This window comes from Rissa tridactyla, chromosome Z (assembly GCF_028500815.1).
Source record: "Rissa tridactyla isolate bRisTri1 chromosome Z, bRisTri1.patW.cur.20221130, whole genome shotgun sequence".
NCBI classification, from domain to species: Eukaryota; Metazoa; Chordata; class Aves; order Charadriiformes; family Laridae; genus Rissa; species Rissa tridactyla.
The window spans coordinates 1,173,605-1,201,431 of NC_071497.1; the positions used below are offsets into that span (position 1 = coordinate 1,173,605).

General features: G+C 42.2%; 1 protein-coding gene across 1 annotated transcript in view; it reads left to right on the forward strand.

Moving 5' to 3' along the window:
• The first annotated feature begins 278 nt into the window (after window positions 1–278).
• The window catches only part of PCSK1 (proprotein convertase subtilisin/kexin type 1), a 31,797-nt gene continuing 4,248 nt past the window's right edge, over window positions 279–27,827 (forward strand). The window contains exons 1-13 of the mRNA XM_054186910.1: window positions 279–461; window positions 2,374–2,478; window positions 5,962–6,072; window positions 8,294–8,440; window positions 8,899–8,975; window positions 11,320–11,408; window positions 15,381–15,553; window positions 17,813–18,025; window positions 19,200–19,300; window positions 20,282–20,515; window positions 22,037–22,194; window positions 24,204–24,337; window positions 26,146–26,307. Of these exons, the coding sequence (XP_054042885.1) occupies window positions 279–461; window positions 2,374–2,478; window positions 5,962–6,072; window positions 8,294–8,440; window positions 8,899–8,975; window positions 11,320–11,408; window positions 15,381–15,553; window positions 17,813–18,025; window positions 19,200–19,300; window positions 20,282–20,515; window positions 22,037–22,194; window positions 24,204–24,337; window positions 26,146–26,307 (1,887 nt within the window). The remainder of the gene's footprint in view (window positions 462–2,373; window positions 2,479–5,961; window positions 6,073–8,293; window positions 8,441–8,898; window positions 8,976–11,319; window positions 11,409–15,380; window positions 15,554–17,812; window positions 18,026–19,199; window positions 19,301–20,281; window positions 20,516–22,036; window positions 22,195–24,203; window positions 24,338–26,145; window positions 26,308–27,827) is intronic.

The window sequence follows — 27,827 nt, forward strand, 5'->3', positions numbered from 1 at the left end:
CCCCGCCCCTTCCCGCCCCCCCCCGGGAATTACCCCCCTCCCCTCGGCTCGGGGGCCAGGTATACTTTGACGTCAAGGATGGCTGTCGTCGTTTTGACGTGTAAACACTCATTTCCATTTCGGCTCCGGAGGGTCTGGGCGCCGCGCAGCCCCGGGCAGCCGCGCCGGGCCGCCGCCGCCGCCCGCTCCCCCAGCGCTCGCCTTGGCAACGCCGGCGCCCGCCGCAGCTCGCCCGCCTCGCCGCCGCTCCGCTCCGCGCCGCTCCGCTCCCCGCGGCCATGGACGGCCGCCGCTGGGCCGGCCGGTGCGCGGCCCTGGCGCTGCTGGCCGCCTGCTGCCTGTGCCCCGCCGGCGGCGGCGCCGAGCGGCAATTCCTCAACGAGTGGGCGGCGGAGATCCCGGCCGGCCCCGACGCCGCCAGGGCCATCGCCGAGGAGCTGGACTACGACCTCGTGGGGCAGGTATGGCCGGGCGGGGGGGCGGGCCGCCGCGCCGCGCAGCCCCGGGGAGCTCCCTTCAGTCCTTGCCTCGGTCCTCGGGGCCGCGCCGAAACTTGTGCCCGGCTGCCGCTCGCGGGGCCCCGGGGAGTTGGCGGCGCCTTCTCCTCCCGCCGCCCCCCGGCTCCGGGTTCGCACCTGGCGGGGAGCCCCGCCACCACGGCGGCGGCCGGCCGGGGACGGGTCTCCCTGAGCGGACCGGGCGGGGCGGCGGGGCCCTCCCTGTGAGGGGGCCGGGCAGGCAGCAGGCAGGGCGCCCCGTTCTCACTGAGGGAGTCGGGCAGGGGGCCCGGCTCTCCCTGAGGGGGTCCAGGCAGGGCTTTCCCTGAAAAGACCGGGCAGAGTCAGGCTCCTCCTGAGAGAACCGGGGAGGGTAGGGCAGAGCACCCCGCTCTTCCTGAGGGCACCAAACATGGTCGGACGGGGCACCCCCGCTGTCCCCGAAGGGACCGGGCAGGGCGCCCCGGCTCTCCCCGAGGAGATCGGTCAGGGCACCCCGCTCTCCCTGAGAGAACCGAACGCTGTCGGACAGGGCACCCCACTCTTCCTGAGGAGATCGGGCAAGGAGCTGGCAGGGCACCCCGCTGTCCCTGAGGGGACGAGGGAAGGTCGGGCAGAGCACCCCGCTCTTCCTGGGGGGACCGGGCATGGTCGGACTGTGCACCCCCGCTGTCCCTGAGGGGAGCGGGCAGAGCGCCCCGGCTCTCCCCGAGGAGACAAGGCAGGGACCAGGCGGGGCACCCCGCTGTCCCTGAGGAGATGGGACACGGCGCCCCCGCTCTCCCTGCGGGGACCGGGCAGGAAGGGCGCGGGCAGCCCTGGCTCCGACCCCGCGCCGCCCCCGACCTGCCCGCCCCCCTCCCCCCCCGCCGCCAGCCCGCTCCCCCCACGGAGGCTCCGTCGCCATCGCGGGGCTTCTCTCCAGCAGGCCCTCCTGGGGCTTTTTTGGGATGCCGTGACGTCAGTGTTGTCAGGGATGAGTAACCGCCTTGAGGTAACAGCCTGTCCCACCTCCAGACGAGGGTCCTGTGCCAGGCGCTGTGTCTGGCAGTCCTGGGCACCCAGCTCTCCCCCGTGCCATGGCCCGCAGCCCTCTGCCGCCGTGGAGGTCACCTCTCCTCACCTGGCCCTGGTGCTCTGGGCAGCCCCTTCCCAGCCCCGTGTCCTGGCCCCGGTTGAGTTCTTCAGACTCTAAAACCCAGGTGTGATCCCACCTCGGTGGGCAGGTTTGGTCTTTTCTGCCTTTGGAGCCAGTGGATTCACCCCCACTGGTTTTGAACAGCCCCTCCTCAGGGAAGAGGGGTGTTTAAAGAATCACAGAATCTTAGTGGTTGGAAGGGACCTCTGAGATCATCGAGTCCAACCACAAAAAAAGGCAGTGGGGTGCACCCAGCTCCTTGGGTGACCCAACAGAAAGTGCCGGTTCAGTAGGTGCCCGCACAAACAAGCCCCGCAGTGAGGTTTCTGAGGCTTTTTACACCTGTTCAGCCGAACCCCTGGAAGAGCAGATAAAACTGGCGCGTGACCATACGTAAAGCCTCTTCTTTGAAATAAGGCCGTGTCAAGGTATGTCCCTGAGTATGCTGGTCACTACTACAAGTACTGCATCACAGAGTACTGTAGTAGCAATGACTGCTACTTCACTAGCTTAAATTAAATTATTCCCCCGATTTCTTCTAGCAGCACACAGGCTGTGATAAGCACTTCTTACTTGAAGAGTGGGTTTTGGTTTAGATTAAAATCTCTAGAGGCTAGTTCCTTGCTCTTTTCGTTCCTCTTTTAAATAGAATGAATTTGGTCGGGTTGTGATTGTGTTGATATTTGTTTGCAGTGGGGAAATATCTCTCGATAGTTAAAGTACGCCTCTGTCTTACAGATTGGATCACTCAAAAATCATTACCTATTCAGACATAAAAGCCATCCAAGACGGTCTCGAAGAAGTGCCATTCATATCACTAAAAGACTTTCTGATGATGAGCGGGTGAGTATTACATTTATTCCTTTTCATGCCCTCTGTTTATTCTGTCTCCTTATTGCTAGCTTTGTAATGAGGTCACAGGCAGGCTTTCCTTGTTTTGCAAGTCTAATATATTCAGCCATCCATACTCATGCTGAATAATGCTTTATTATTCTGTCATTAACCGGCAGAATCTGACCCTCTCTTGCCATACTTTTTTTTTCTTTTTGCAAGTGCTTTCCAAATTAAGATTTAAGATATGCAGCATTGCAGAGGCTTGGAATTTCAGATGTTGATGCGCTGCTGATGAAAATATGGACAAGGAACCACAGGGCTCGATTCAAAGTAAAAATCCATAGATGCAGTAAGTTTAATCAGGCCACGTCTGTGCAATTACCATGGGAATTAGGTTTGATTGAAAGTGACTCAATATTTAAAAAAAAAAAAAAGGGCAGGGGAAAAGAGCTGAGGTTTTGCTGGATTCGCTTCTTCTATGATGAGCTAAAACCCCTTCTCAAAGGATCCGTCACACATTCCAGACTTGCAGTCTTTTGGTGTGCGGGGATCCCACTGCAATCAGAGAAGAGGCACACCGGAGAGCCAGGGCTCTAAGGCATGATCCACTGGTGAAGCAGACTCCCCGTTTATTTGACTTTATTTAAGATAGAAGCATACCTGTTCGTAAACAGAGAAAATGAGGTGGGTGGCGAATTTAAGGAACAGACCAGCATGCTGTTGGCCCCTCTTAAAAATGATTTCTGGCAAATTTCAGAACAACAAAACTTGCATTTCAAATCAGCATTATTGCAGCAATCGTTGTGAAAATACAAGCAGTCCAAAACATGAAGTAGGCTAGTTGTGAAAACCAGCTATTTATCATACAAGGACAAATCACTTGAGAACCGGGAATTGGTTATCTGGAGATTTTAGATGCAAATGTCATCTAGGAGGAAATACTCTCTGCCTAGCCAGAAGAATTAAAGGAGGGGGTGAGACAGGGTATTTGTTTTGCCTGTTCTGTTTATCCCCCATCTATCTCCTTGCAAATGTTGGTTTAACAGTTAAAGTCTTCTAGGTGAAACCATTTGAAACTGGGGATGTTCAAAACCACAGCTTTAGTGTGAATTAGTGTTCTAATTTATACCCAATATTTGTAATAATAATACCCAATTATAACAATAATCAAATGTTCAATGCCATCATAGTACAATGTTCGGGAACAGAGTTTTGGTTGCAGTTCCTCCCTTTTTTTGGCCTTATTACATCGAATGGATCTCTTACACAGGGAAGCGTGACCATGTTTAATATACCAAATTCTAATGTTTTAAGCAGAATGGAAGCAATTGCATTACACACATTACTGCCAAACTTTATTGCAGACTTACATACTTAAATCCCAAAACAGAGCTTCAAAGTGCTGCAGGTGATTTGCTAAATTTACTCCAATTTCCCTTTTATTTACCATCTAGTATGCAAATTAACTATGTGAATGAATGAGATGTAATTATGTCATTATGTAAGTATATAAACACAGAGCAATCATGTAATGCTGTGTAGTTATACATGGACCTTTGCTCCAAAGAGCTGCTCTTGTTCAGCAACCGCCTATTTAAAAAGATTTAAATTCAGTCTTTAAAAAGGGAGAGAGAAGGGAATCCTGCTTTTGTTTGTATAACGCCTTCACGAATTTTACGGTATGTTAAGTGTGAAAGCTGGGGTAAAACTTGGCTGTAATCTGAGTATTTATCTGCTTCCTATAGATGTCCCAGTGTTTGTGGTAAAACAGATAAAGGCTGAGAATATATTGAAAGGATAGAATTATCCAGTTCCCGACCTTCTTCCAGTATTTGCACTAGTTTCCAAACCTACTTTTTTGCAAGAGACCCGAGTCAGGATTATTTTCACTGCTTTATGTATCAGTGACTGGAGATTTGGCACAGAGCCTTCAGCTTTTGCCGTAGATGGATGGTTGGAACCTCACCCAGCTGCTGAGTGACAAATATTTGGCTTGTTTGTCTGACATATGTGCTTGGTAGTTTCAGCTCATTTCCCTCAGTGCAGTTGTCCACTTTGAAAAAAATAACAAGCATGGAAGTTGTCAATTGTTAATTACTGTTGGGTGATGAAGAGGCCAAACTTTGCTGTGGGCAGGGAAGAGAAATAAAGGTAATTGCTCTAACCTGTGCACAAGTATGTATGGCTCTGGATATCAGTAGGGCAGTTTAAAATACTTATATTTGCATGAGTGTACTCACCTTCTGTGACTAACTATGGTTTCTAGGGGTTTTAATACTATATATATAGCAAAGGGGATAGTGTTAGAGAGCTTTCAGTAAATGTACCTGCTGTAGCTACCATTTTTAAGAGTTTATGTTCTGGTAGTGAACTTTCATTAGACTCTTGATAGAAAATCGCATTTTAATCAAATCAGTACTTTTTTTATCATTATAATTTCTGAGTCACTTTTATTATTGTTTCATATATGGTGATAGATGTAAGGACCATAAAACCATTGTATCACAGTAGAGAAAAATCATGAAATCCATTCAGATGTTTAAGGCAAAAGGTTAGATCCAAGGCATCCTCCACTTGAGGCTTATAGCAGTATCTTGGCAGTCTGAGTTTGCCTTGGTCGCCTGGAAATTGTGATAAAAACCACCAACTTGGTCTGTGTCAGAGAGCCCGTCTGGGTGCTAGCAATGAATAACATTTTGTTCCCATTTGCAAAAGGAGCACATGGCACAGAGAGAGGTGTCAGAATTAGGATTTGATTTGAATTGGGTTTAGTACTGCATTCAAGGCAACAAAGTGGGATGGGCTTTTAAAATCCAGCCTGGTGACTTAAGAGATTGCTGTGCCTGTGCGCAAATGCCATGCAACTCATTGTGTCGATGCTCTAGCAAAACACACCAAAGCATTTTGGCTTTCAGTTGCCTTAAGTGGAATTGTGCCAGTGATGAAGTTAGTCCAATATTCATAGCTTACTAATTGATCACACTTCAAAACACCACTGGGAAGGAGACTTGAAGGTCTAGCTGGGCTATGAATATTGGACAACGTCATTACAATTGCTAGACTTAAGCCAATAATCTTTCTTCTTTTCTTTTAACTCCCGATAGAAATAGATAGCCATTAAAATGAAGGTAGGAGAAAGGAGCAGGCTGTGGTTTTGCTTGTTTCAGTAATCACCACTACTTAGATACCCTTCTAACTATACTGCGCATTTGATATAAAAGCCTACATTATGTGGCGCTCCCGGGAGTTCTCCTGTTAACCTGTACTTAATGATTTTCTGTGAATTGATTGTATAGTATCGTGATTTCACCAAGTCCTCTTCCTCAAAGTACACTGTGTTACAGTATAAATAATCCTCCTCTTTACATCAAACATGGTTTATTTTGCTTTAGGCATCAACATTTTGCTGTATTAGGAAACACCTTACCCTCTAGGCTAAAAAAGTCCTAACCTATAGAGGCTTACTTGTCATATTTATGCAAATAATTGTAGGTGTCATGGGCAGAGCAGCAATATGAAAAAAAACGAACTAAGCGTGCCATCGTGAGAGATACAGCAGAAAATCTTTTCAATGATCCTATGTGGAATCAGCAGTGGTATCTGGTAAGAATTTGTTTCATTGTGGAACCGGGGATGGTGAATTTCAGTTGTGCTTTCAGTTGTATTATTTCACTCCAATCAGAGCGATTGTGCTGAAGGGATTAAATGAAGAGTCCCTCTCATTAGCATATGCTATAAAAATGAGATATCTTGGTGATAATATTTCCAGGCAACCTTCTATTTTCTTTGACGTGTCATTTGTGCAAAGATTCTAAAAGCCGGTTCAGGCTGCTGCCTGGGATGGGGGTTGGTATTAGAAAGCAGTGTAACAGTTTAAAGCTGCCTTTATGATACTTTTAAAATACTTGCTGTTGGCATGTGAGAAGTCCCTTACCTTGTCGGAAGCTGGGCATGTATTTCTTTATTAAAATTGGCAGTGCAGAGTGCATACTCTAGGTGAAAACAAAAGCATGTGCGTGCATGTGACAAGGACCTTCAGCCTCTTGGACTAGGATTTAAGTAGAAGAGAGTCTCTACAAAGAAATTTCCTAAGCTTTATAGGTTCTGTCTGCATGCAACAACTCGGAAATGCAGTTGATCATTTATTTTTTTTTATATCGTTTCTTTCAAGAGTCTGTATTTCCACTATATATCTAGCTGTACCTTCAGTCTAGGCTTCGATGCTTTCACTCCGTATAGGGATGGGAGTAAAGATGGATATAACAAATTGAGAAGAAAGGTCAAGCACAAATGTGGCCCAAGTGGCTGGAAATACCTTTCTCTTCTCCAGTTCACCTTGGAGAAAACAGACCAAACTGTGGGTTGTTTGTGTAATGCTTTGCCCACTTTTTCCTTTGTTTAAGCTAGGAAAAAAAGCTATAAACCACACAGCATAAAACACTTCCGCGAAGATTCCTATAAACTTATTTTCAACATAAAAGATGGTTAACTTTCATGATTTAACTTTTCTTTGAAGCTGAGTATGTTTGCTTCTTTGCCTGTTTCCAATAGGAAGCAGGAAATTTCGGAGATATCTGTATTGGACAAATGCACAAACACAGACAGAGTTCAAAAAGCAGTCTTGTGAAAAAAGCCATGTCTTACTGTCCAGGTGACATGGTTCCTTTTTCCACTGTTCTGTGGTTTTCACTTCTTTTCCTTCTAGTTTTCCCACGTGAGAAACAGAAACATGATACTTAGCCTTGTTTGCAGTGCACATTGATTTTTTTTTTCTGATTAAATGCATAAATGTGCTAAATATTTTCTTCCAAAATATGTTCCTTGCCTTGTAGTAAATAACTTATTATTACCTTACTATTATGACTTGATGGCAACAGTTTTTATCTCTATTTGGTATACATTCACACAGCACCAGAAAAAAGTGATTATTTGATGGATTCTAGAGAACAAAACTTGAAACATCAAATAATTCTCTGAACAACAGCAGTCAGAAAATAAAGCATAAAATGAAAGAAAGGTCATTCCCATAACAAATTTCTTTTTCTAAGCTTCATATTGTATGCAACATTCCCTTGGAAACAAAGAAATGAAAAACCTGCGATCAACTAATGTAATTATGCACAGAGAAACAGAAGAAAATGCTTTTTTAACATCTGTGTTTTTAATGGGGGTTGTAAGCAAGTTTTCTAAATTTCATGTATGTACTGCACACTTAATGTTAGAGAGGAAAAATGACCCATTTAGGAGCTACTCTTCAAAGAACTTGCTGTGGAAGAGAAGGCTATAGATGATTCATGCTTCCAGTTGATTTACCACAGGAACAGGAATGAGGGTAGTAAACAGAAAGTTGTGATTCAGCACAGTTGTTCCTAACCAAACGACTACCTTAATTGTTTTATCCATTAATTATTTTGCTCTGGCTAACTTGAATGTCAAAGGAAAAAACCAGCTTACTGTACTGTGGGGCTGTCTTGGCTTCTCATCAAGTGAAAAGAACAAACGTTAGCAGGTCTGATTATTAATTAAACATTCCAAGGTTCATCCATACATCCCTACCATTCCTGTATTCCTGTGCCTACCTCCAATAAATACAAGATGCTCTTTGTTCAGAGGTGGTATTCAGGGATCTTCAAGTAATGGGGTAAATCTTCCAGTGCTACAAGTATTTGAAGAAACTAATTTTTGTTATATCTTTGCAAAATTTGAATGGAATATACAAGTTCATGCTAGAATGATTTAGAGCACCTTTAAAATACAACTTTGGACCTGTGTAGTATAAATGGATAAAAAATGTTGACATATTGTATTTCTTTCTGTTCCCCAGCAAGATACAAGAATAACTCCGTCCCTGCCCAAACTGGATCTCCATGTAATTCCTGTATGGCAAAAAGGGATTACAGGCAAGGGTGTTGTCATCACAGTACTAGATGATGGTTTGGAGTGGAATCACACTGACATCCACACTAACTATGTAAGTTCGGATATTAGAATGTTATGGAATAAATTAATCAATTGTAAATTTGATATACAGACACTCTTCTCCAGCTTGCTGCCTGTTCTCTAAGTCAGCTCCTACAATACAGAGACTGAAATATTTGCCTTAGGCATATTTTGGAACCTGGTCTGTGTCACAGGAAGCTGAATGTTACTTAGTGGGGTTTTTTTGTTGGTTTTTTTTTTTTTTTTTTTACCCCTCAGTGGATTTAGTTCCCAGGCATGTTTGTAGACAGTGGTTTAATGCTGAATTATTGAAGCTCTGTGAAAAATTTATGGAATTGTTAATGCCCATCAAATGCTACCAGCTAGATTGCTGACAATAGGACCCACACCAAATAAATAAATGCAGACTCTAGAACTCATTTTGTTACACATTTTAAAATGCATTTTCTACTTGTCTGAATTAATTCTGTTTTTTTTTTTTAAATGTAGGATCCACAGGCAAGTTATGATTTCAATGACAATGATCATGACCCCTTTCCTAGATATGACCCAACAAATGAAAACAAGTGAGTAGCTTCCCAATCGTGTGAAGAGAACAAGGCAGTACATGATTAGTTTGTGTGTTAGAACATGCAAATGTAGAAATACCTATGTATGTCCCCTATGACAATTATATAATAGAAGGAAACATTTGTATAACAGAATCACAGGATGGTTGAGGTTGGAAGGGACCCCGGAGGGTCATCTGGTCTGAGCTCCTGCTCAAGCACAGAGACCTAGAGCCAGTTGCCCAGGACCACATCCAGATGCTTTTGAGTATTTCCAAGGAGGAAGACTCCACAACCTCCTTAGCAACCTGAGCCAGTGCTTGGTCATGTTCACAGTGAAAAAGAGTTTCTTGATGTTTGGGAGGAACCTCCTGCGTTTCAGTTTGCACAAAGATGTGCACATAACCTTGGCACAAACACTGTAAACTAAGAAAACTAAATTCCCAGATGAAGAGCTTCATAATCGTTAATCTCTCTATAATGTCCTGAATTTCTTCATATCATTGTACATGGAAGGTACCGATTTGTTTCTGTAAGCGGAAGGGAGCAAGCTGTTCACATCACCACGTGTGTTTCTAGAATGATGCCTCTTAAAGCAGATTTTGACTTAAGTTCTCTGCTTTGCACTGGAAAGTCTTAGAATCATAGACTCATAGAATCATTTAGGTTGGAAAAGACCCTTGGGATCATTGAGTCCAACCATCAACCCCACTCTATAAAGTCTCCCCTACACCACATCCCCCAACACCACATCTAAACGAGTCTTAAACACATTCAGGGATGGTGACTCCACCACCTCCCTGAGCAGCCTATTCCAGTGTCTGACCACTCTTTTTGGGAAGAATTTTTTCCTGATGTACAGTCTAAACCTACCCTGATGCAGCTTAAGTCTTTTAAAAGAATGTCTCCTATGAAAGGCTCTGGAAGAGACTGTGTCTTAGAGGAACCTACCAAGAAATGCATCCCTTCAGGCGAGCTTTTGTAGCTAAGGATGCTGTTTACCAGTTTTGACAGTACCGTTTAGACCAGTAGAATAGCTTCTGACTGCGTGTAGGCAATCACAGGTGAAGTCATGCTTCTGACCTTCTCTCATATGGGTAAGTCACACGGTCAGATATAGGAGGAGGTTACAGTTACTCCTGGGACAACCTTTCTGTCTCTTCTGAGACATATGAAAGCTTTATTTACATCAGATTTGGCCCAAATGTCCTCAAGGTAATAACCTAGGAAGTTTCAAAAGGCTTGAACACAAGAAAACCAGCCAGTTCACTTAGTGGACTTGTGGAGTTTTCTCTGATGCCCTCTCCAGAGCTACATCTTTGATAGCCCATGGAACATCTTGATGGGTCTGTCACACCTAGGCATATCCAGGGTAGTTCAGTGGATATCGGAAAGAAGAGAATGGAACTCTTTAAAAGCCGGTACACAGAAGAAGTCAATTTCTTAAACCAATTAGAATGCTGCTACTCAATAAAGATAGACTAAGAAACTGATGCGCTGGTTCCCTCTTGTCTATCAGAAAATACAATAGCATCCACAACATAAATCAGTGTATGGACAAAAACCCAATCAATCAAGGGATAAATGTCCCATGAATAAGATATTTGAAAAATTACATTTCTACTTTGGTACAGTGTTATTTAAGAGCAGGAAGCCATTATCCGCTTGTTCTGATGACAATATCTTTTAAATCTTACCTGTATTACCTCTAATCTTTATTAATAAAGTAAATGGAATTCAGCCCAGAAGCATTCAAATGCTTCATTGAATAACAATCTGTACTATTAAATAATACAACTCTTCTACAATTACACTTATATGAAGGTTTTCTGTATTGTGGAATAAGAATCACCTATGGCAAAAAATAATTGCCTAGAAAATAGTTGGTTACAAGAAAAATTTAGCAACGGTGAGCATACTTTAAAGGCTAACTTTCTGAAATCCTAAATAAATGCCGTCATTAAAAAGAGAGTACCTAAATGTGTGATTAAAAAAGGCTTGTATCATATTTTTGTCTCAAGTTTGCCAGCATCTTAGCCCCATAATTTCATGCTACTTCTGCACTCGGCTAAAATACTGGTATCAAATAGGTCTACAGACTTCAGTGTGACTTACATTAGGTATTTATCATCTCATCACAATGGTCCTTTGATCATTAAGTAGCTAAAATTGTGTTGATTGAAGCCTAAGAGAAACAAATAACTTTCGTATCATGTAGACATAACTCAAAAGCTATTCAACAGCTGCATTGCATTGATTTAAATGAGGACTTCCCCCAAATTAAGAAGGTCATTGATGAGTCTTTGTGTACATAACGCAAAAATGTTATGAGATGCTGTTTATTCTTACTGTATTTATTCAGGCATGGGACACGGTGTGCAGGAGAAATTGCCATGCAAGCCAACAACAGAAAATGTGGAGTTGGAGTGGCCTACAATTCCAAAGTTGGCGGTAAGAAATGAAGATAATCAGATGTCTAATATGAGTGGGAACCTGACAGATTCTGTGAAGCGCTGTTTTCAGCTACCATTAATATGAAACAGGAATGACTGGTTCTTCTCGTGGTATTAGGCTACAAAATCCCATCTGGCAATAGTGCACTGTGTTGCATCTGTATGACAGCATTTCTTGAATGTCAGCACACTCTCTGGAACTTGGTTGCCAGTTGAAAATAGGTAGAATATATAGCAACAGCAACAACAATATAGGTGGTGATGATAATAAGAATAGCAATAACCTATATTGTACCCAGAGATAAGACTGTATCTTTTAAGGAATGATGGACTCACTTCTTATGATTGGTTATCGTGGAAGAGGTGGCACGGGGGAGGAGAGGGCTCGAGTAGAGTGAAGGTAACAGTGTACAAGTTTATACCCACCCTTGCTTGCAGCGTGTTGTTTACATCTACACAATTACATTTGAAAGGTCACGTCAGGATATTCAAGCTGCTGTGGTTTTTGTTTCAACAGCTTACTTCTTCACTATCATCATAAGTTAATTCTGAAAATAAGTAGAGTCTTGCTTGCCTGTCAATCACTACTGCCATTTTTTTTTGAAGCGGTGACTAAAAGTTTAATCCATTAGAGGTTTATGAAATGGTCATGATCAAAGTATCAGTTGCAAATGGTTATTTAGCTCAGAGGAAGATACTTGTACAGTCCTAGTTTTTCCATTACCCCTTTTTTTCCCTTTTAAACAAAGGGACAATGAGTGGCAATTGACACCTGTAACTGCTGTTCCCGCCATTTCAGTCTTACGTTTGTAGGTTCCCATTTACTCTACTGAGCTGTCACAGATGTCAGCTTTGCAGTCTGCTTTTGCCATAATGCATTATGCTGTCATGCTCTGTTTAAATAAAATATCTCACTCATAAGGCGAAGACGCCAAATTTTCAAAGCAGGGCAAAATGGATGAAGCTGCAGAGATGTCTGAACTCCCGCTGTGCCCATATTTTAAGGCACTTGCGTCTACAGAAGAAGATTCTTCCACAGTTATTTGCATATTCTGTGTTCATTTGCAAATGCAAACGACAGATCTGTGTGAGGTGATTTGTCTAGAAAAGGAAAATAATAGAAGGAAAAGCAGTCCAGCAATCCAAATTACCCAGAAAGCTGCTTATCCCTGTGCGGGGGAAGGAGAAAGAACAGAAAAGCTGAAAGAAATCGTAAGCCGTTATATATGACCAGCCTGACTTAAGATAGAGAAGTAACAAGACTATATTCAAACAGCAATGGAAGATAGGAGAAGCCTTCAAAAGATGCGGATAAATTTGGAGAGGCTAAACATTGGAAGGCTTTTTTGATGTTCCAAGCTATAAAGGGATTCATTTCTTCACAGGCTTTTTTTTTCCTCCCCCCTTTTTTTTTTTTAAATCCGTGAAATGATGCATTACACACTTCTATTTGACATTAGTTCAGGATGACTTCTTTAAGTGGCTGTTTGCTTGTAGCAATTGCCACACTGGATAAATCCAGTGGTCCGCAGCCAGTGCTTTCTCTCTGATAGCCAGCAATAGCTGCTTTAGGGAGAGAAAACCTGGCATTTGGGATACCTTGTTCTCTAACCTTCAGCATCAGAGGTTGGTTTGACTTTGCTTTGAGAGGTAAAACAAAACATTCCATTTGAAATTTTTTGTTTTCCGTGAAAATACTGACTTTAAGTAATTCTGAGTGTTCTCACTGGTCACATCAATGCCTGCCCCTATTCTGGAACCTTGATTAGTCTTTGCAGCACTTTGAGGTTGCGAATCCTGTCGGCTTTTCTGTGCACTGTGTGAAAAATGAGTACTTCTTACTGCCAGTTTTCAAAGGGACACCTTTCAGTGTCCTTTAACAGTCACCTCTTGTTCTGCACAAAGCGTTGATCGCCTTTGGAGCGAAGCAGGGTGAATATATATATTCATGCATACCTAACCATAGCACTGTGCTACGATATGTCTCTGGTGCTGCCATGGAAATCAAATGATTAAGAAGCTCCATTTTACAAAGGACAGGGCTGAGAGTTCCCGCACGGTGACGTGTTGCTAAAAATAGCCTTCTGCCAGGCAGATCCATGTATGTGTCTGAAATTACCTTGGGCTTTGCCCTTTGATTTTGTGGGACTGATGATGAGACTGAGCATGTGCGAGAATAGGAAAGAGTTTGTGCAAAAGGGCATAATTGGCGTCTGCTTAGGGAAATGCCACTGCAGTCATCAAATCCCTGAGTTGACTTAAACAAGCAGGATTTTTGGAGATCACAAAGACAAGACAGCAGGTTGCTGTGGTTTTTTTTTTTTTTCTTGAATCGTTTTCATCGGTGTATTGCCAGTGTTCTTGTTTTCTACCGTATTACATTATACATCTGCAGAGTTGGCTTTGTCTTCTTCTGTGGGAAATATCTGTACACGACTGTCTGCATTCCCAGCATCTCGTTATACATTGCAAGCTAGCACCCGGAGCTCGCAGTCATTTCCACACAGGCAGATCTTTGCTTACAGCGCGCTGGTATGAGAGAATATCACAGTTCTGAGCCAAATGAAAAATGAGTATTCAAAACATTACGAGTTTAAGCCTATCCAGGGCAAGTGGTGTTCTTAGTACCTGAGGCACAGGATATTCCTTGACTCTTTTCCCAGCTTTGTGAGCGATAGCAGAGTAGCAGTGGTTGAGCGGATTAACTCCTTTGTCTGTCTTTGCCACTAATTAGTATCAAATAATAAAGTGCAGCCATATCTCAGTGGTATTATGAGTCTTAGAGGCCAGCCTTTTGGGAAAAGAATTATGCTTACAAGCTTTTTACCTGCTCAATAGTATAAAAAAAGAACAAGACACTGAGCTGTAAGGGGGGGGGGGAGGGGAGCAGTTTCTGTTGTTTTGTTACTGTTTTTTTAAATAGAACAACCACATTTTGCCTGCCATGCTTTGGAAAAGTCCCCATTTTGTGGAAAATACTAGAAAATGAGTACTCATAATTCACCAACTGCCAGTAATGGTGCAGCTGCTGTACTACTAACTTGCAAGCTCAAGACAATCCAGACATTTTTATTGCTTGAAAACACGGGCTGAATCCTGACTGCTGTGGCTCATATATTGCTGCTGTTGCTGGGAGAGCCGTGCCACAGTGGGAATTTTGCCAGACTTCTGCTATTTCTATCCTCCTCCAGCAATGGACATTGGTAGCAATCCTGCTGCAGAGCTAGGGATTTGCAGAACGAGAGATCCAGTGCAGGTGAACTGCTGTCTGCCACTGAATTTTAAGTATCACTGAGATCAGGCTCGCTCTGGAGGAGATTAGATCGTGTAGTTCCTAATAAAATGTTAATGGCTAGATATCTCTAGCATCCCTGGATCGCTCGCAGTAGAAAAAATGTGGCAGTAAAACAACAGTGAGAATTTTTTGTGGTGAAGACTGAAGAGCTAGTGAAATATCAGCATCACAAAGACAGCAAAGCCTTAATGAACACGAGGACAAAGTGTTTTTAGTCAGAACATTCAGAACTACATCTTCGAACTAAAACTCTTGCAACTCCTAAACATAGAAGTAACGTTGATAAACGTATTTAATTTTAGTGACGTCCTAGCAGCTTGAGAAGTCTTTGTTACAGATTTAACAGAGAGGAAGACAGAGTCAAGAAGGGGCTCAATGAAGTAAGAAAAAGCACGAGCAGTCGGCAAAACATCATCTTCTCTGCACTCTGCAGAAAGAGAGAAAGAATTTTGTTTTTTACTGTTTGTAGAGAGCACTGAGCTCTGCAAATAAAGGGTAAGCGTACTGTTTCGCACTGACATGAACTCTCCGGAGAATTGCTTACGTGAACAGTGGTAGGCTGTGGTTGCAATAGTTATGGATTAATTTTGCCGGAAACTTTACAAACAGTTAATAAAGACAAAGAAGAGGGAACAGAAAGTAAATCCAACCTGCTTTTTTTTTTTTTTGGTGAAGGTATACGTATGCTGGATGGCATAGTCACCGATGCTATTGAAGCCAGTTCAATCGGTTTCAATCCAGAACATGTGGACATTTACAGTGCAAGCTGGGGCCCTAACGATGATGGCAAAACTGTGGAGGGACCAGGGAGACTGGCACAGAAGGCTTTTGAGTATGGGATAAAACAGGTACGATACTTAAAGATACAATAAAATGTGGCAAAGAACAGGACTCTAAAATAGTTGATACCGGGGAAGAAATGAAAATGGTTTGTGCTCCCTTTCCTCAAACATATTTGAAAAGGAGGAGGTAGGTTTTAATAGTACAGGTCAGAGAAATTACCAGAACAGGACTTCTAAAAAAGCACCCTTAGAGCTTTCTCAGCTGATTTTAAGCTGCCATTCTCCACAGATAAGCTTTCTTTTTCCATCCTTACTTTTGCTGCCTTTGTCTTGCCCTGCCCCCACCCTTCTCTGCTGCTTGTTTTGCACTGAACAGTAATTGGATTTCTGCACTGAAAGCCTATAAAATTTAATACAAAATTTCTGCTTTGCGAATATTTTGCTGTGTGAAATAGTGATGCATTTTAGCACCCTGTGGATGGGCTTGTATTATGTTAATTGCATTAGTTTATAAATTGGTGCATATCTTCATCCAATTAAGATTAGGATAGTAAAAATGCATGATGAAGAGTATTGGAAACAATGTTTTTACAGTTCTTTTTTAGGTTATCCTCCTCAGATCTGATTAGGTAAGTAGAGTGCAAACTGAGAGCTACTGGGGATGTACTGATAAACTACTCTTGCTTTTGCCAGTGAGGTGAAAAGATACCTAAAGATGGACATGTACTAATACAGTGAGAAAGGCTGAATCAGAGACAGGAGAGGAGAGAAATGGAGGAAAGCCTGAAGGACAGAAGCAAAGAGAAAGAGAATTTTTCAAAAAAGGGCAGTTAACATTAGCAGACGGAAGGAGAGAACAAGAAAGAATAGACTGACAGCTAATAAATATACTCTGAGGAAAGAATGGAGACCAAGAGGAGTGGACTGGTGATACACAGAGACCTAAGTCCATAGGTAGGCAGCAAGAGAAGAGGGAGAATTAGAGGCAATAACGAGGGAACCAACGTTCAGTGTTCTTACTCTGAAAAAGCAGGTTATTTGGTAAAGGATATATCGTTTTTGACAAATTATTTTATTTCTTAAGGGGAGCAAATTTACCCATTAATTTGTCAGGCTTCTTTTTGCGAGGATCTGTATGGTCTCCGTAAGTCAGACGGAGTTGGGGTTGCCACCGACTTTTCATCCCTGATGCCTTCATTGCTGGGCTGGTAAATCACTTAAGCATATGCTTAGCCTTAAGCATCTGAGAGGCATTAGTAGCACTCTAAGTGAAATCAAAGCCGGTGTTTACATATACCAGTGCTTTTCTGGACTTTATTCTCAAAGGAAGATACTATCTCATTTTCTGTAATTGACCTGGCTTGTCCTTCCCATTTTAGCAGATGTATCACAAAGAGCACAGCTTACTTCTCTTTATTTTTAATGTTTTAAGTGCTGCAAATGTCTTAGCACTTGCATGCATAACTTCAAATCTCATCTGAGTGGGATGATAAAAATCTGTGTTTCAGCTGCTGTTTCCCTTGGATGTACATCTGTTAATAATGAACAACATACGAACTTTTGCTCTTCACACAAAACAGATTTCTTTCCTCTGAAGGACTGGCACAGCTTGAGGCTGGATAGGGTGGTAGGTGTTTCCTCTATGGTAGCTGCGATGGTTTACGTGCTGTCGGCTGCCAGCTGTGAGCTGCTGCTCCCTCATTACACACTGGAGCCAGAGCAGGGAATGGACATGGTCGTGTCTGGAGACTGGTGGTGCTGGCCCACAGACTCGTGAGAGAAGGGAGGGTTCTCAGTCAGACGTTATTGCCTGTTCACCGTGCTTCAGCAAGTGAATGCAAACTGTGAAAGGCTTCCTTACAAAAAAGAAATTGGTGGAAAAGTCATATCGTGTACATCATTCATACTGGTTACCCACACCTTTGTGATTACAGGAAAGGCAAGTGAAATAAATGCTGATAAACTTGCAATTTCTTAAAAAAAAACCCAAAGCAATGGCATTTTTCCTAGGGATGTTTGGGACCAAAACATCAGCATGTGGGAAGACTTACCTGTTGAACACAGACCCTGTTTTTCTCTTAAAAACCTATTCAGAGGAACACTAAACCCAGACCGGTCAAATTAAGAGATGTACTGTAGGATGAGAAGCAGGATACTTCAAGTAGCTGGTTTCTTCTGTCTCTGTCTTCTACAGTGCTTATGGAAAATTGTGCTTTTCTATGTGAAAGTGTTTGATATATTAGGCTTTTGTGGGGGGGAGGAGTTGTTAAGGATACATTCCAAAGACTGGAATCTCTGTTAACTGCTCATTTCCATTTTCTCCAGGGCCGAAATGGGAAAGGCTCCATTTTCGTATGGGCTTCTGGGAACGGAGGCCGTCAGGGTGACAACTGTGACTGTGATGGTTACACCGATAGTATCTACACTATCTCCATTAGCAGTGCTTCCCAGCAAGGCCTTTCTCCCTGGTATGCAGAGAAGTGCTCTTCAACTCTGGCCACAGCATACAGCAGTGGGGATTATACAGACCAAAGAATTGTACGTTGTTTTTACCAGATTCAGAACAAACATAGAAATGTACTATATATGCAGATAACAAGTGAGAGCTCTTAAACGCTTGGTTTCAAGTGCCTGCTTTGCATGGTGTGTTACGTGCTTAGTGCTTTTGCCTTGAAACACTGCGGCATTTGTAGTCCAAAAGGTGGTTGTATTCCTGGAACATCTTCTCCTGTAAGGCAATGGCTAAACAAAGTCATTGTGTCAATGCGGTAAAATCAGCATGCTGAATTTGTCTGTTGTTTGTGTATGTCAGAGGTCTCTGCCTGAAGTTTTGGTGTGGTCCCACTCTTCAGAAGGGGCAGAAGAAGAGAAATTTAGAGTCAAAGGAAAAGGCGCCTGTGGAGTTAGTGTACCATATGAGTCAGTACTTCTGACAGACCTTGCCATTAGCTTTTGTAAGATTGTCAGCCCCCAAGTTCCCACTTAGGACAGCAACAATAGTGCTTCCAAACCTGTAGAAGGTACTCAGCAAGCAGGCGGAGCAGCCTGTGTGCCTTCATTAACTGTGCAAGAAATAACTTGTACTGAAGCAAATTGCTGTGGTAAAATAATGTTGAAGTACCTGTAATTTCTGTTCAGCTCTGGTGGATGCTAATTTTACAATAAACTGCATTGATTAAAACAGTGTCATTCCAAGTTAGCCAGGAGATCAGTCCTTCCAAGTGGCTTCTCCTCAAAGACAAGATGAAGATACATGGGCAGATGAGTTTGGTATTTAATTTCCAAATAAAGCACGTGTTTCATTGCAAATTATAGTTCTTCTGCCGAAGAGGGAGCAGAACACCAATACTAATCCTATGAGTAATTTTCTAGCAAGCAGTAATTTTAGATGTTCTAGGCCCAACACAATGATCTGTTTTTATGATTCACCAGTAAGCTTGAAACACTTATTGTGAAACCTTAGAATAAAATAAGATATTCAGTGTGGGAGTATTTTGTTCCGACACAAAGCGTTTTGATACAAAAATTATAGTTGAAGTAAAAAGAGAGGATTGAAATATGAACGGATTTAAACATCCATCACTTTTTCTGCTGGTGAGGAATGTATTAATACACACCAAATAAAGGATACGTGGTTATATTTGTGAGCGTGGATATGACTATTTACAACTGTTTATTCACGCAATCTGTTCTTTTTGTCTTTTTCTGTCAGACAAGTGCTGATCTTCACAATGAGTGTACAGAGACTCACACTGGCACCTCTGCATCTGCACCACTGGCAGCAGGAATTTTTGCTCTAGCGCTGGAAGCAAAGTAAGATGTTGCACAACTACCTTTGAATCCTCTCTCTCAGACCCTCCCCATCTTCCCCAAAATGTTGTCTATTTGAAAGTGGCACCATCTCATGCTGCAGCTCCATTTTTGTCTGTCAGACTTGCTCGGCCTGATGACAAAAATAAGCAGCTTCTTGCCTCAGCATCCTCCTAGCAAAGCAGAACCAACATAAGTAAAACGTGATGACTGGGGAATTTTAGTCCATTTTGTGCATTGGCAGCACTTGTTTACTGAGTTCTGGTCAATTGCACTTAAAAACGTTGAAGCGGCACATGTATCAGAGAACATAATTTGAAGACAATAGGTTGCAGGAGCTTAAATGAAGTCTTGAGTAAATTTACAGAACCTTTTCTGCCAAAGATGAGATGTAAAATGGAAGGTACCCAAGCTTGACTGTCAGAGCAGGCAGGGAGCAGGCAGGTTCAGATCCTGTAGAGCTGGTAGTCAGAATGTATGGCTTAGAGAGGGTAAAAAAGGACAGTACAGGACAATGGCTTTTTCACAGAAAACACTGCAGGCATTAGGGCGTAGGCTTAGTACTTGAATGGTGTAGGTACAGCTCCATGTTCTGTTGCATACTCCTTTGATGACATAAGCCAAGATACTTGGGGCCGTATTTTAAAGGGTAGAGTTAATCACAGGTAGAATCAAATACCCAGTGAATTTTCAAAGTCTAGGTCCCATGAAGACTGGTGGCAAATAACTGTCTTTGCTAGCTAACTTTATATGCCTGAATAATTTTGAAGAATTGGACACTAATCTTCCTACATACCTGTTCTTCATTTACACAGAAATCTTGTCTACCCAGAGAAGTACTGTGAGGATAAGCATGTGATCTGCTCTATATTTTAGAATAATGAGATGCAATATACATTCAAACATGTTCTGGCGCAGACTAGTAACGGAGAGAAAAATGATAGATAGCCCTGAAACAATTAACCAGGAATATTTTCTCAACAGCCCAAATCTAACATGGAGGGATATGCAACACTTGGTAGTGTGGACCTCAGAATACGATCCACTGGCTGGAAATCCAGGATGGAAAAAGAATGGAGCGGGATTGATGGTCAACAGCCGATTTGGGTTTGGACTACTCAATGCCAATGCGTTGGTAGATTTAGCTGATCCCAAAAGGTGGAAAGGTGTACCAGAAAAGAGAGAGTGTATTGTTAAAGACAAAAGCTTTGAACCAAGGTAAGAATTTGTATTAGCGGTAACTAAGCTTATGTCTATTTTAGTAGAGCTGGAAGGATAGTATTCTGCACAGGTTGCTCTGAACCAGACTCAGAGATTTCTTTTTAATTCATTTGATTTTGCCTTACTGTATTCCTCAGGGGCAGGCAAGAACCGTTGGTTTTCTTTCTTTTTTGCTGTAAGACTGATGGAAATTACTAGCATGAAGCCTTACAAAGAATAAGATTATTATGTCTGCTTGTGCAGCCAGCATATGGATGGATGACACTGTGAGACTGAACCCAATCAGATAAGATATGAATGTTTAGAGCACTATCAGAAGATGAATAAAAAGATACCAAAGTCTCCTGGGGATTTTTTAAAAAAAACATCTGTAATTGGTCTTAGCAATTCTTCTCCTATGACAGGCACAGTATATGTTGAAATCAAGGTGATATATCGAGCTTTAGTCACATCCACAGGACATCTCTTACAAAACTCAAGTGTCTCAAAGGCCCACTGAAGAGGCTTAGCAGTCATATTCACAGCCGCTCCCAGTATATGAGCCTAAAGTGAGCTCAACACACAGCTAAGTTATAATTAGTTACTAAGCTGGTTAATCAATAAGGAATCTAGTCCATTTTGTCTCTACTTATTCACTTATGGATTTGTTGTCTAGAAAAAATACAGCTATTTTAAAGATCAAAATTACACTGTGTAAGTGCACAAAAAAATCTGTAGAAACCGGTTACAGTGTTTTGGAGTGTCAGTGCTGGGTAACATTATTATTTATGCTATTTTACTGTCAATTTGCTTTTATGAGTGCTCTCTTTTCCACAGAGTGCCGATCCAGTACTGATGTATGCAGTTTTGCTGTTTATGTATTTTTATTGCAGTCCTCTATGTTACATTATAGAAACAAAGATCCCGGGATTCTGAGTTTAGAATTATTTATGTGGAGATTTAGATGCCCCATTCTCATTAGAAGTAATGAAAATTGTGCAGAGAAAGCTGTGTGGAGTAGCTGTCTGTGCGGAGAATATACAGAAGATGTACGCTTTTTTTTCTTGAGATGGTATTGAATACAAAAGGTTAAAACCACTGTGCCTGCTGCAGTATTTTAACTCCACGATAACAGCTCTTCTGGATATTTGAATGAGGGAACTAAGTATACGCCTGATAAAGTCCCGTGATGTAGCTGACAGCAAAATGTGTTTTTTTTGTAGTCTTTGTGGGTCAATGAAGTGTTGACAGAAACCTGTGATTATCAGAACTCTTGCTTGCTTGCTTCCAGGGTGTGTTGCACAAGTCTGTCTTATGCGGCGCCTGCCACTTGGTCCGCTTCAGTATGATCTGTGCTTCCGGAACTTCCCATGGTTTCTACAGGAGCGTTCAAAAAAAAAAATGAACGTAGCATTTGTCTTTACTTCTTCCTTTCTCATCATTCTGAAATGGGCGTTAAGTGTGCCATTTACACTTCACATAACGATCCAGAATCAAAAGTTTCTGTGACTAATGAATGAACTCCTGTAACTTTGCCAGATTATTAAGAGCAAATGAGGAAGTCATCATTGAAATTCCCACAAAAGCCTGCGAGGGTCAAGAAAACTCCATTGCGTCTCTGGAGCACGTGCAGCTCGAGGCAACGATTGAGTATTCCCGTAGAGGTGATCTTCATGTCACTCTGGTATCTCCATCAGGTACAGGAGACAAAGACGCGCTTTCTTTGTGTTGCTGTGGTGTGTAACATCTATTTCATTAAAAGAGCTAAATAGATTGTTAGACAAATGTAGTCGCCTCCAGCAGGTGAGTATGAGGACAAAGCGTTCTGGGGACTAAAGAACTGGTTCCCTGAAACCCCTTTCCAGCCTTCATGTGTGCTGGGTTATTTTTGTCAGAAGAGGTTTGAAAATCATACTTCAGGAAATGAAGGCACCGTTTCTGATGCATTTTCGTTCTGGCAACAGGAACTGTAAAAACTGAGAGTTCATGGCAGACAACAAATTACAGTTCAGTAGTGCTTATTGGCCTCCCTGTGACTTAACAAACTAATGGAAAACAGGATAATTGACTCCCAAGATTTCATGTAACTGTCTCCCCGTTGCTGTATTTAAAAACACAGTGTCTCTGATAGGCACCTTAGTACAACTATACTAGAACATGCTAGGATATGGCAAGCTATCTTGACAATGCCCTGAAATAACACCATAAGGAGACAAAAAAAGAAAGGAGAATGAGTATAAACAACTTTGTAGAGAGTAAACAACTTGCAGAGTTGAGTAGAGAGTAAGATCTGTTAGACAGTAAGATCTGTTAGGTCAACTGATACTGTTAGAAAAAACAGACAAGATTTCAGATACGAATTTAAACATCAGGCTAATCTAATTTACTGATATTAAAGGCTAATGCAGTATTTCACAGATAATAAGCCAGTAGAGCCTTGTTCATATAATTATTACAGTCCCTCACTAGAGAGCAGCGTTAAGATACTGTACATACAGTCTATTTCCAAACCCTCCATTGTCTGGGGTTCCTTTTAAGCCTAGCTATAATTCTTCCTTTTCTGAGTTTACCTTTTGTCTTACGGGAGCAATGTTGCTGTGAGGTGTTTTACCCTTGACTCTTAGTGGTATTTTCAAATTTAATTCCGTCTCAGGTAAGTTTTAGTTGAGGATTACATATGCGGACTGTCTCTAGGTACACCCGGAGATTACAGCAATAGTAGCTCTTGTTCTACTTTTATAGAGGTATTTCCCTCCCAAGACACTCTTCTACTCTTAATACATAGGAAGCATGGCTTCATCTTAGGAAAACACCCTCATTTTGAAAGACGACAAAGTAATATGTTCTTCATCTTTGAATGTATTTCTGTGGCTTTAGCTGAGGTAGCATTAGTCAAGTGCTGCCGCCTCCACAGTGGTATCATGTTGCTATCATGGTTAAACTATTCTTTCCCTTAATTCTTGCTGTTTTTACGCTTTCCTGCAAAACAGTACTACCAGATGTATGTCATTCCTTTTCTGTATTTGTGGTGTTACCTTTAAATATATTTATAGCTTGTGATCAGGCTCCCTGGGGCTTCTCTGCTTCTTATTATGTAAATATAGCTCCCTTGCTCTCTGCTTATGTGGAAGCAAACACAACAGATTTCCTACTATGCAGCAGAATCTTTTCTGCTGCAGAAATACTTTGTGAACTGCAGCACTTCTGTAATAATAATAACAATGCAAATGCTTTTCACCGCGTTGGAGTTCCAGGCTATAACAATTTACATCCCCTCACCAAAAAAAAAAAATATACAGTGATGAATTCAGGATAAGGCTTTGGTTTCACAACACTGTGTTGAGCTGGTTTGTCTTCAGAACTTCCACCTCAGAAGTTTCCTGAGCTGTTCATCAGTGGGAAATACTGGTTGTGTCTGACCTCTGTTTCTTGTGCTTGTTTAGTGCATCCACTACTTTGTTGTGCTAAAGATTGAACACTAGGCAAGATGTACCTTTTTAGTGGCACCTAATGTGATAGTTTTTATAGTCTTAAGTGCTGCTGTGAAAATAATTAAAGTAACCACTGATCAGAAATCGCACGTTTCCCGTTCCATGAGCTACTGTTAAATAGTGTATTTTCCAGGTTGCCTGTGCGGCAGGTAGTGCGCAAGCATAAAATCAGGCATGTGTGAAGAGTCACTAATACTGATCTTGCACTAACACAGGGACCAGCACTGTCTTGCTGGCTGAGAGAGAGAGAGACAAATCTCCCAATGGCTTTAAGAACTGGGACTTCATGTCTGTGCACACATGGGGAGAGAATCCAACGGGCACCTGGGTTTTAAGAATTACTGATGTGGTAAGTACATCTGTATGTTAACTAGCTATGTTTGGAAGCTAACGCGGATAAAATGATCACTAACCACTACAAAGGATTTTGAATTGTGAGTCTTCTCATTAAGGAAGTTACAACAAGAGTTTATTTACACTAAATATCCGTCTGGATCAAAGATTAAAGATAGGGTCAGATTTTTTTGTTCTTTACATGAATGCGAAGGACCATCCTCATTTCACTGACATGTACCTGTCAAAAAAATTTCACGCCTGTGTTTCTCACACATTATATGTCACTGAAGGAAATCACTTAATGTAATTTTCTGTGATTCATGGAGTGAAATATGTAATCGAATTAACATATGATTAACTGCAAATTAGGTTTTTCTGCAGAAAAGAACACAGTACAGATCTAGTTTTCTCTTGGTGCATGTGCATAATTTTCATTAACTCCAAACCTTTTGAATTAATGAATTCCTAGTGACCTGAGAGAACTGTTCTGATCTATACCTTTCCCTAACTTCTTTCTTAGAGTAATTACTTTTGAACAATGTTTAAGGATTAAAGCCAAGAAATCTACAGATGAGAAATAAATAAGTTTACTAAAACCACCCAGGAATATGGATTACAACAGCAAGACACCAGATAGGCAACTGAAAAATCATTCTCTTCAAACAGAGTGATCAGGCACACTCATCTCTGGAGAGTTTCACCGAAGTTGTCTGTTAATAAGCTTGTCATTAGGGGTCAGATCCTGCCAGAAACTGAATGCTTCCTATCAGACACTGAGCCTCCAACCCCCATTGGCCTGAAATTGTAAACAGGAGGATAATGCCAAGTACTAAGCAGATGAACAAGGCAGTAGAAGTAAATATTATTATCAAGAGTATAGTGTTAATACTGCAGGCTTACAGATAACCCCGTGGTTACAGATATCCTGCTCTTTGTAATTAATATAATGCATTTTTTGGAATGAAGCTAAGAAGAGCATTTTGTTTGTAATTATCTCTCATTTTCCATTTTCAAGTGAGAGGTTGCTGAAACTTAAATAAACCAAGGTTTTTGTCCTTCAAGAGGTAATGCACTCTTTCCTCAGCTTGTAGGGTCTTGTGATTCCTGAAATAAATTTTCCCATTAATGACCCTAGCTGAAATCACAGATTCCCATCAGAGTTACTCATAACTTAGTTGTCGTCTAAGTTCTGTATGTAAACTTTGGTATAGACTTCTATTAGAAGAGTTTCAGCAGCTATCTTCAGTCACTAAATGACTGAGGAAAAATTCTGAAAGAAGGTTTAGTAAAACAAAGTTTTACTGTTCTCTGTACTAGTCTCTTCCGTTTCTACTATTTAAATACTGCTGCCAAAACTAATGGACAACGCATTTGTTGCTCACTTCCACAAGCTGTTTTTCAGATTGCTGTTGTACACCGCTACAGAATATTATTCCAAATTACTATTCCAATGTTAACTTTTGTGAGGAAATTGCCAAGGAATAGCTTAGTGAACAAATACCAATAACACAAAGTACTGCTTCAGTAATTTTTAATATTCTGTGTTATGACAAAATTCCATTGATGCTTACATGATTAATTAATAATTATGTTGCCTCAAAATGTGAATATTTGGAGTAGTTAAGCCACTCTACTAAATCCCACTTTCTTGTATATCTTGTGTCTAATATATTAGCCTTTTGGTGCTTATAAATAATTTTCTAAATTCAGATGTTGAAAGCCTTATGATTTGTGTTAGTCACTTCTGTCTACTTTATGGTCAGGTGTCCTGTTTCCTCTTACGGCCTGAGAACGTATGCTAATGTCACGCTTGTCTTCTAGTCCCGAAGAATGCAAAATGAAGGAAGGATTGTAAATTGGAAACTGATTTTGCATGGCACTGCCAGCCGGCCTGAACACATGGAGCAGCCACGTGTATACACATCCTACAATGCTGTGCAAAATGACAGAAGAGGAGTGGAGAAGATGACAGACTTTGTAGAGGTGGTGTTCCATTAATTTTTTTCCTTAGATATTTTTCATTTAGGAAGAAAATGGTATTTTTTCCTAGAAAGAAGACACATATTCATTCAGTATTCATTTCATCTAGCCCCTGCCTGATTTTGAATTGTGTATTGTAATTTTGTCCATGTCAACAATGGACTTCTATGTTAGTCTCTGTTTTCATATGCTAACATCTAAGGGTTTTAGGATGGTAAGAGGATATTGCTACTAGAGCAGTGAACTCAATAGCTAATGCAGTTGAGTGGTACAAGGAGTGAGAAAGACATCTCTGGCAGACACACTAAATTTATGTAATGCTAGTGAGAATAAGTGTCGCATCCAAAAGAAGCTTTCCCTGCTGGAGTGCTTCCAGGGAGTTTGGAAGGAATTTTGTAACAAAAGACGTGGCAAGAGTCAGGGACTCACTGATTCAGAAGGTTTTGTTAAGTGGATCTGTTGCTGCTAGCTCCTTTGTCACCCCTTCTTTACCTTTCAGGTAGGGTGGTCTAAGCATACTCCAGGCTTCTGAGAGTGACAGGGGTTTCTGGATGCACAGAATGGTAGTATTGTAGATTTTCACAATGCTTGATTATGTCCACATCTTCGGAATACTTTATTAATCACATCACATCAACTTGTTTCCCCATTAAGTAATTAGGATGTCATAGAATCACAGAATGTTTGGAGTTGGAAGGGACCTTAAAGATCATCTATTCCCAACCCCCCTGCCCTGGGCAGGGACACCTCCCACCAGCCCAGGTTGCTCCAAGCCCCGTCCAGCCTGGCCTTGAACCCCTCCAGGGATGGGGCAGCCACAGCTTCTCTGGGCACCCTGGGCCAGGGGCGCACCGCCCTCACACCAAAGAATTTCTGCCTCAGATCTCATCTCAATCTCCCCTCTTCCAGAGTAAAAACCATTCCCCCTCATCCCATGGCTCCCCTCCCTGCTCCAGAGTCCCTCCCCAGCTTTCCTGGAGCCCCTTGAGGGACTGGAAGGGGCTGGAAGGTCTCCCCGGAGCCTTCTCTTCTCCAGGCTGAACCCCCCCAGCTCTCTCAGCCTGTCCTCCCAGCAGAGGGGCTCCAGCCCTCCCAGCATCTCCGGGGCCTCCTCTGGCCCCGCTCCAACAGCTCCGTGTCCTTCTGCTGTTGGTGCCCCAGAGCTGGAGGTAGCGCTGCAGGGGGGTCTCACAGAGCGGAGCAGAGGGGCAGAATCCCCCCCTCACCCCCCTGCCCACGCTGCTGGGGATGCAGCCCAGGCTGCAGTTGGCTTCCTAGGCTATGAACCTACATTGCTGGTTCATGATGAGCTTCTCCCCACCAACACCCCCAAGTCCTTCTCCTCGGGGCTGCTCTCAATCCATTCTCCAGCCAGCCTGGATTTGTCCTTGGGATTGCCCCAACTCACACGCAGGACCTTCTATTTGATCTGGTTGAATTTCATGAGGTTGGCATGGTCCCACCTCTGAAGCCTGTCCAGGTCCCTCTGGATGGCATCCCTTCCCTCCAGCGTTTCAACTGTG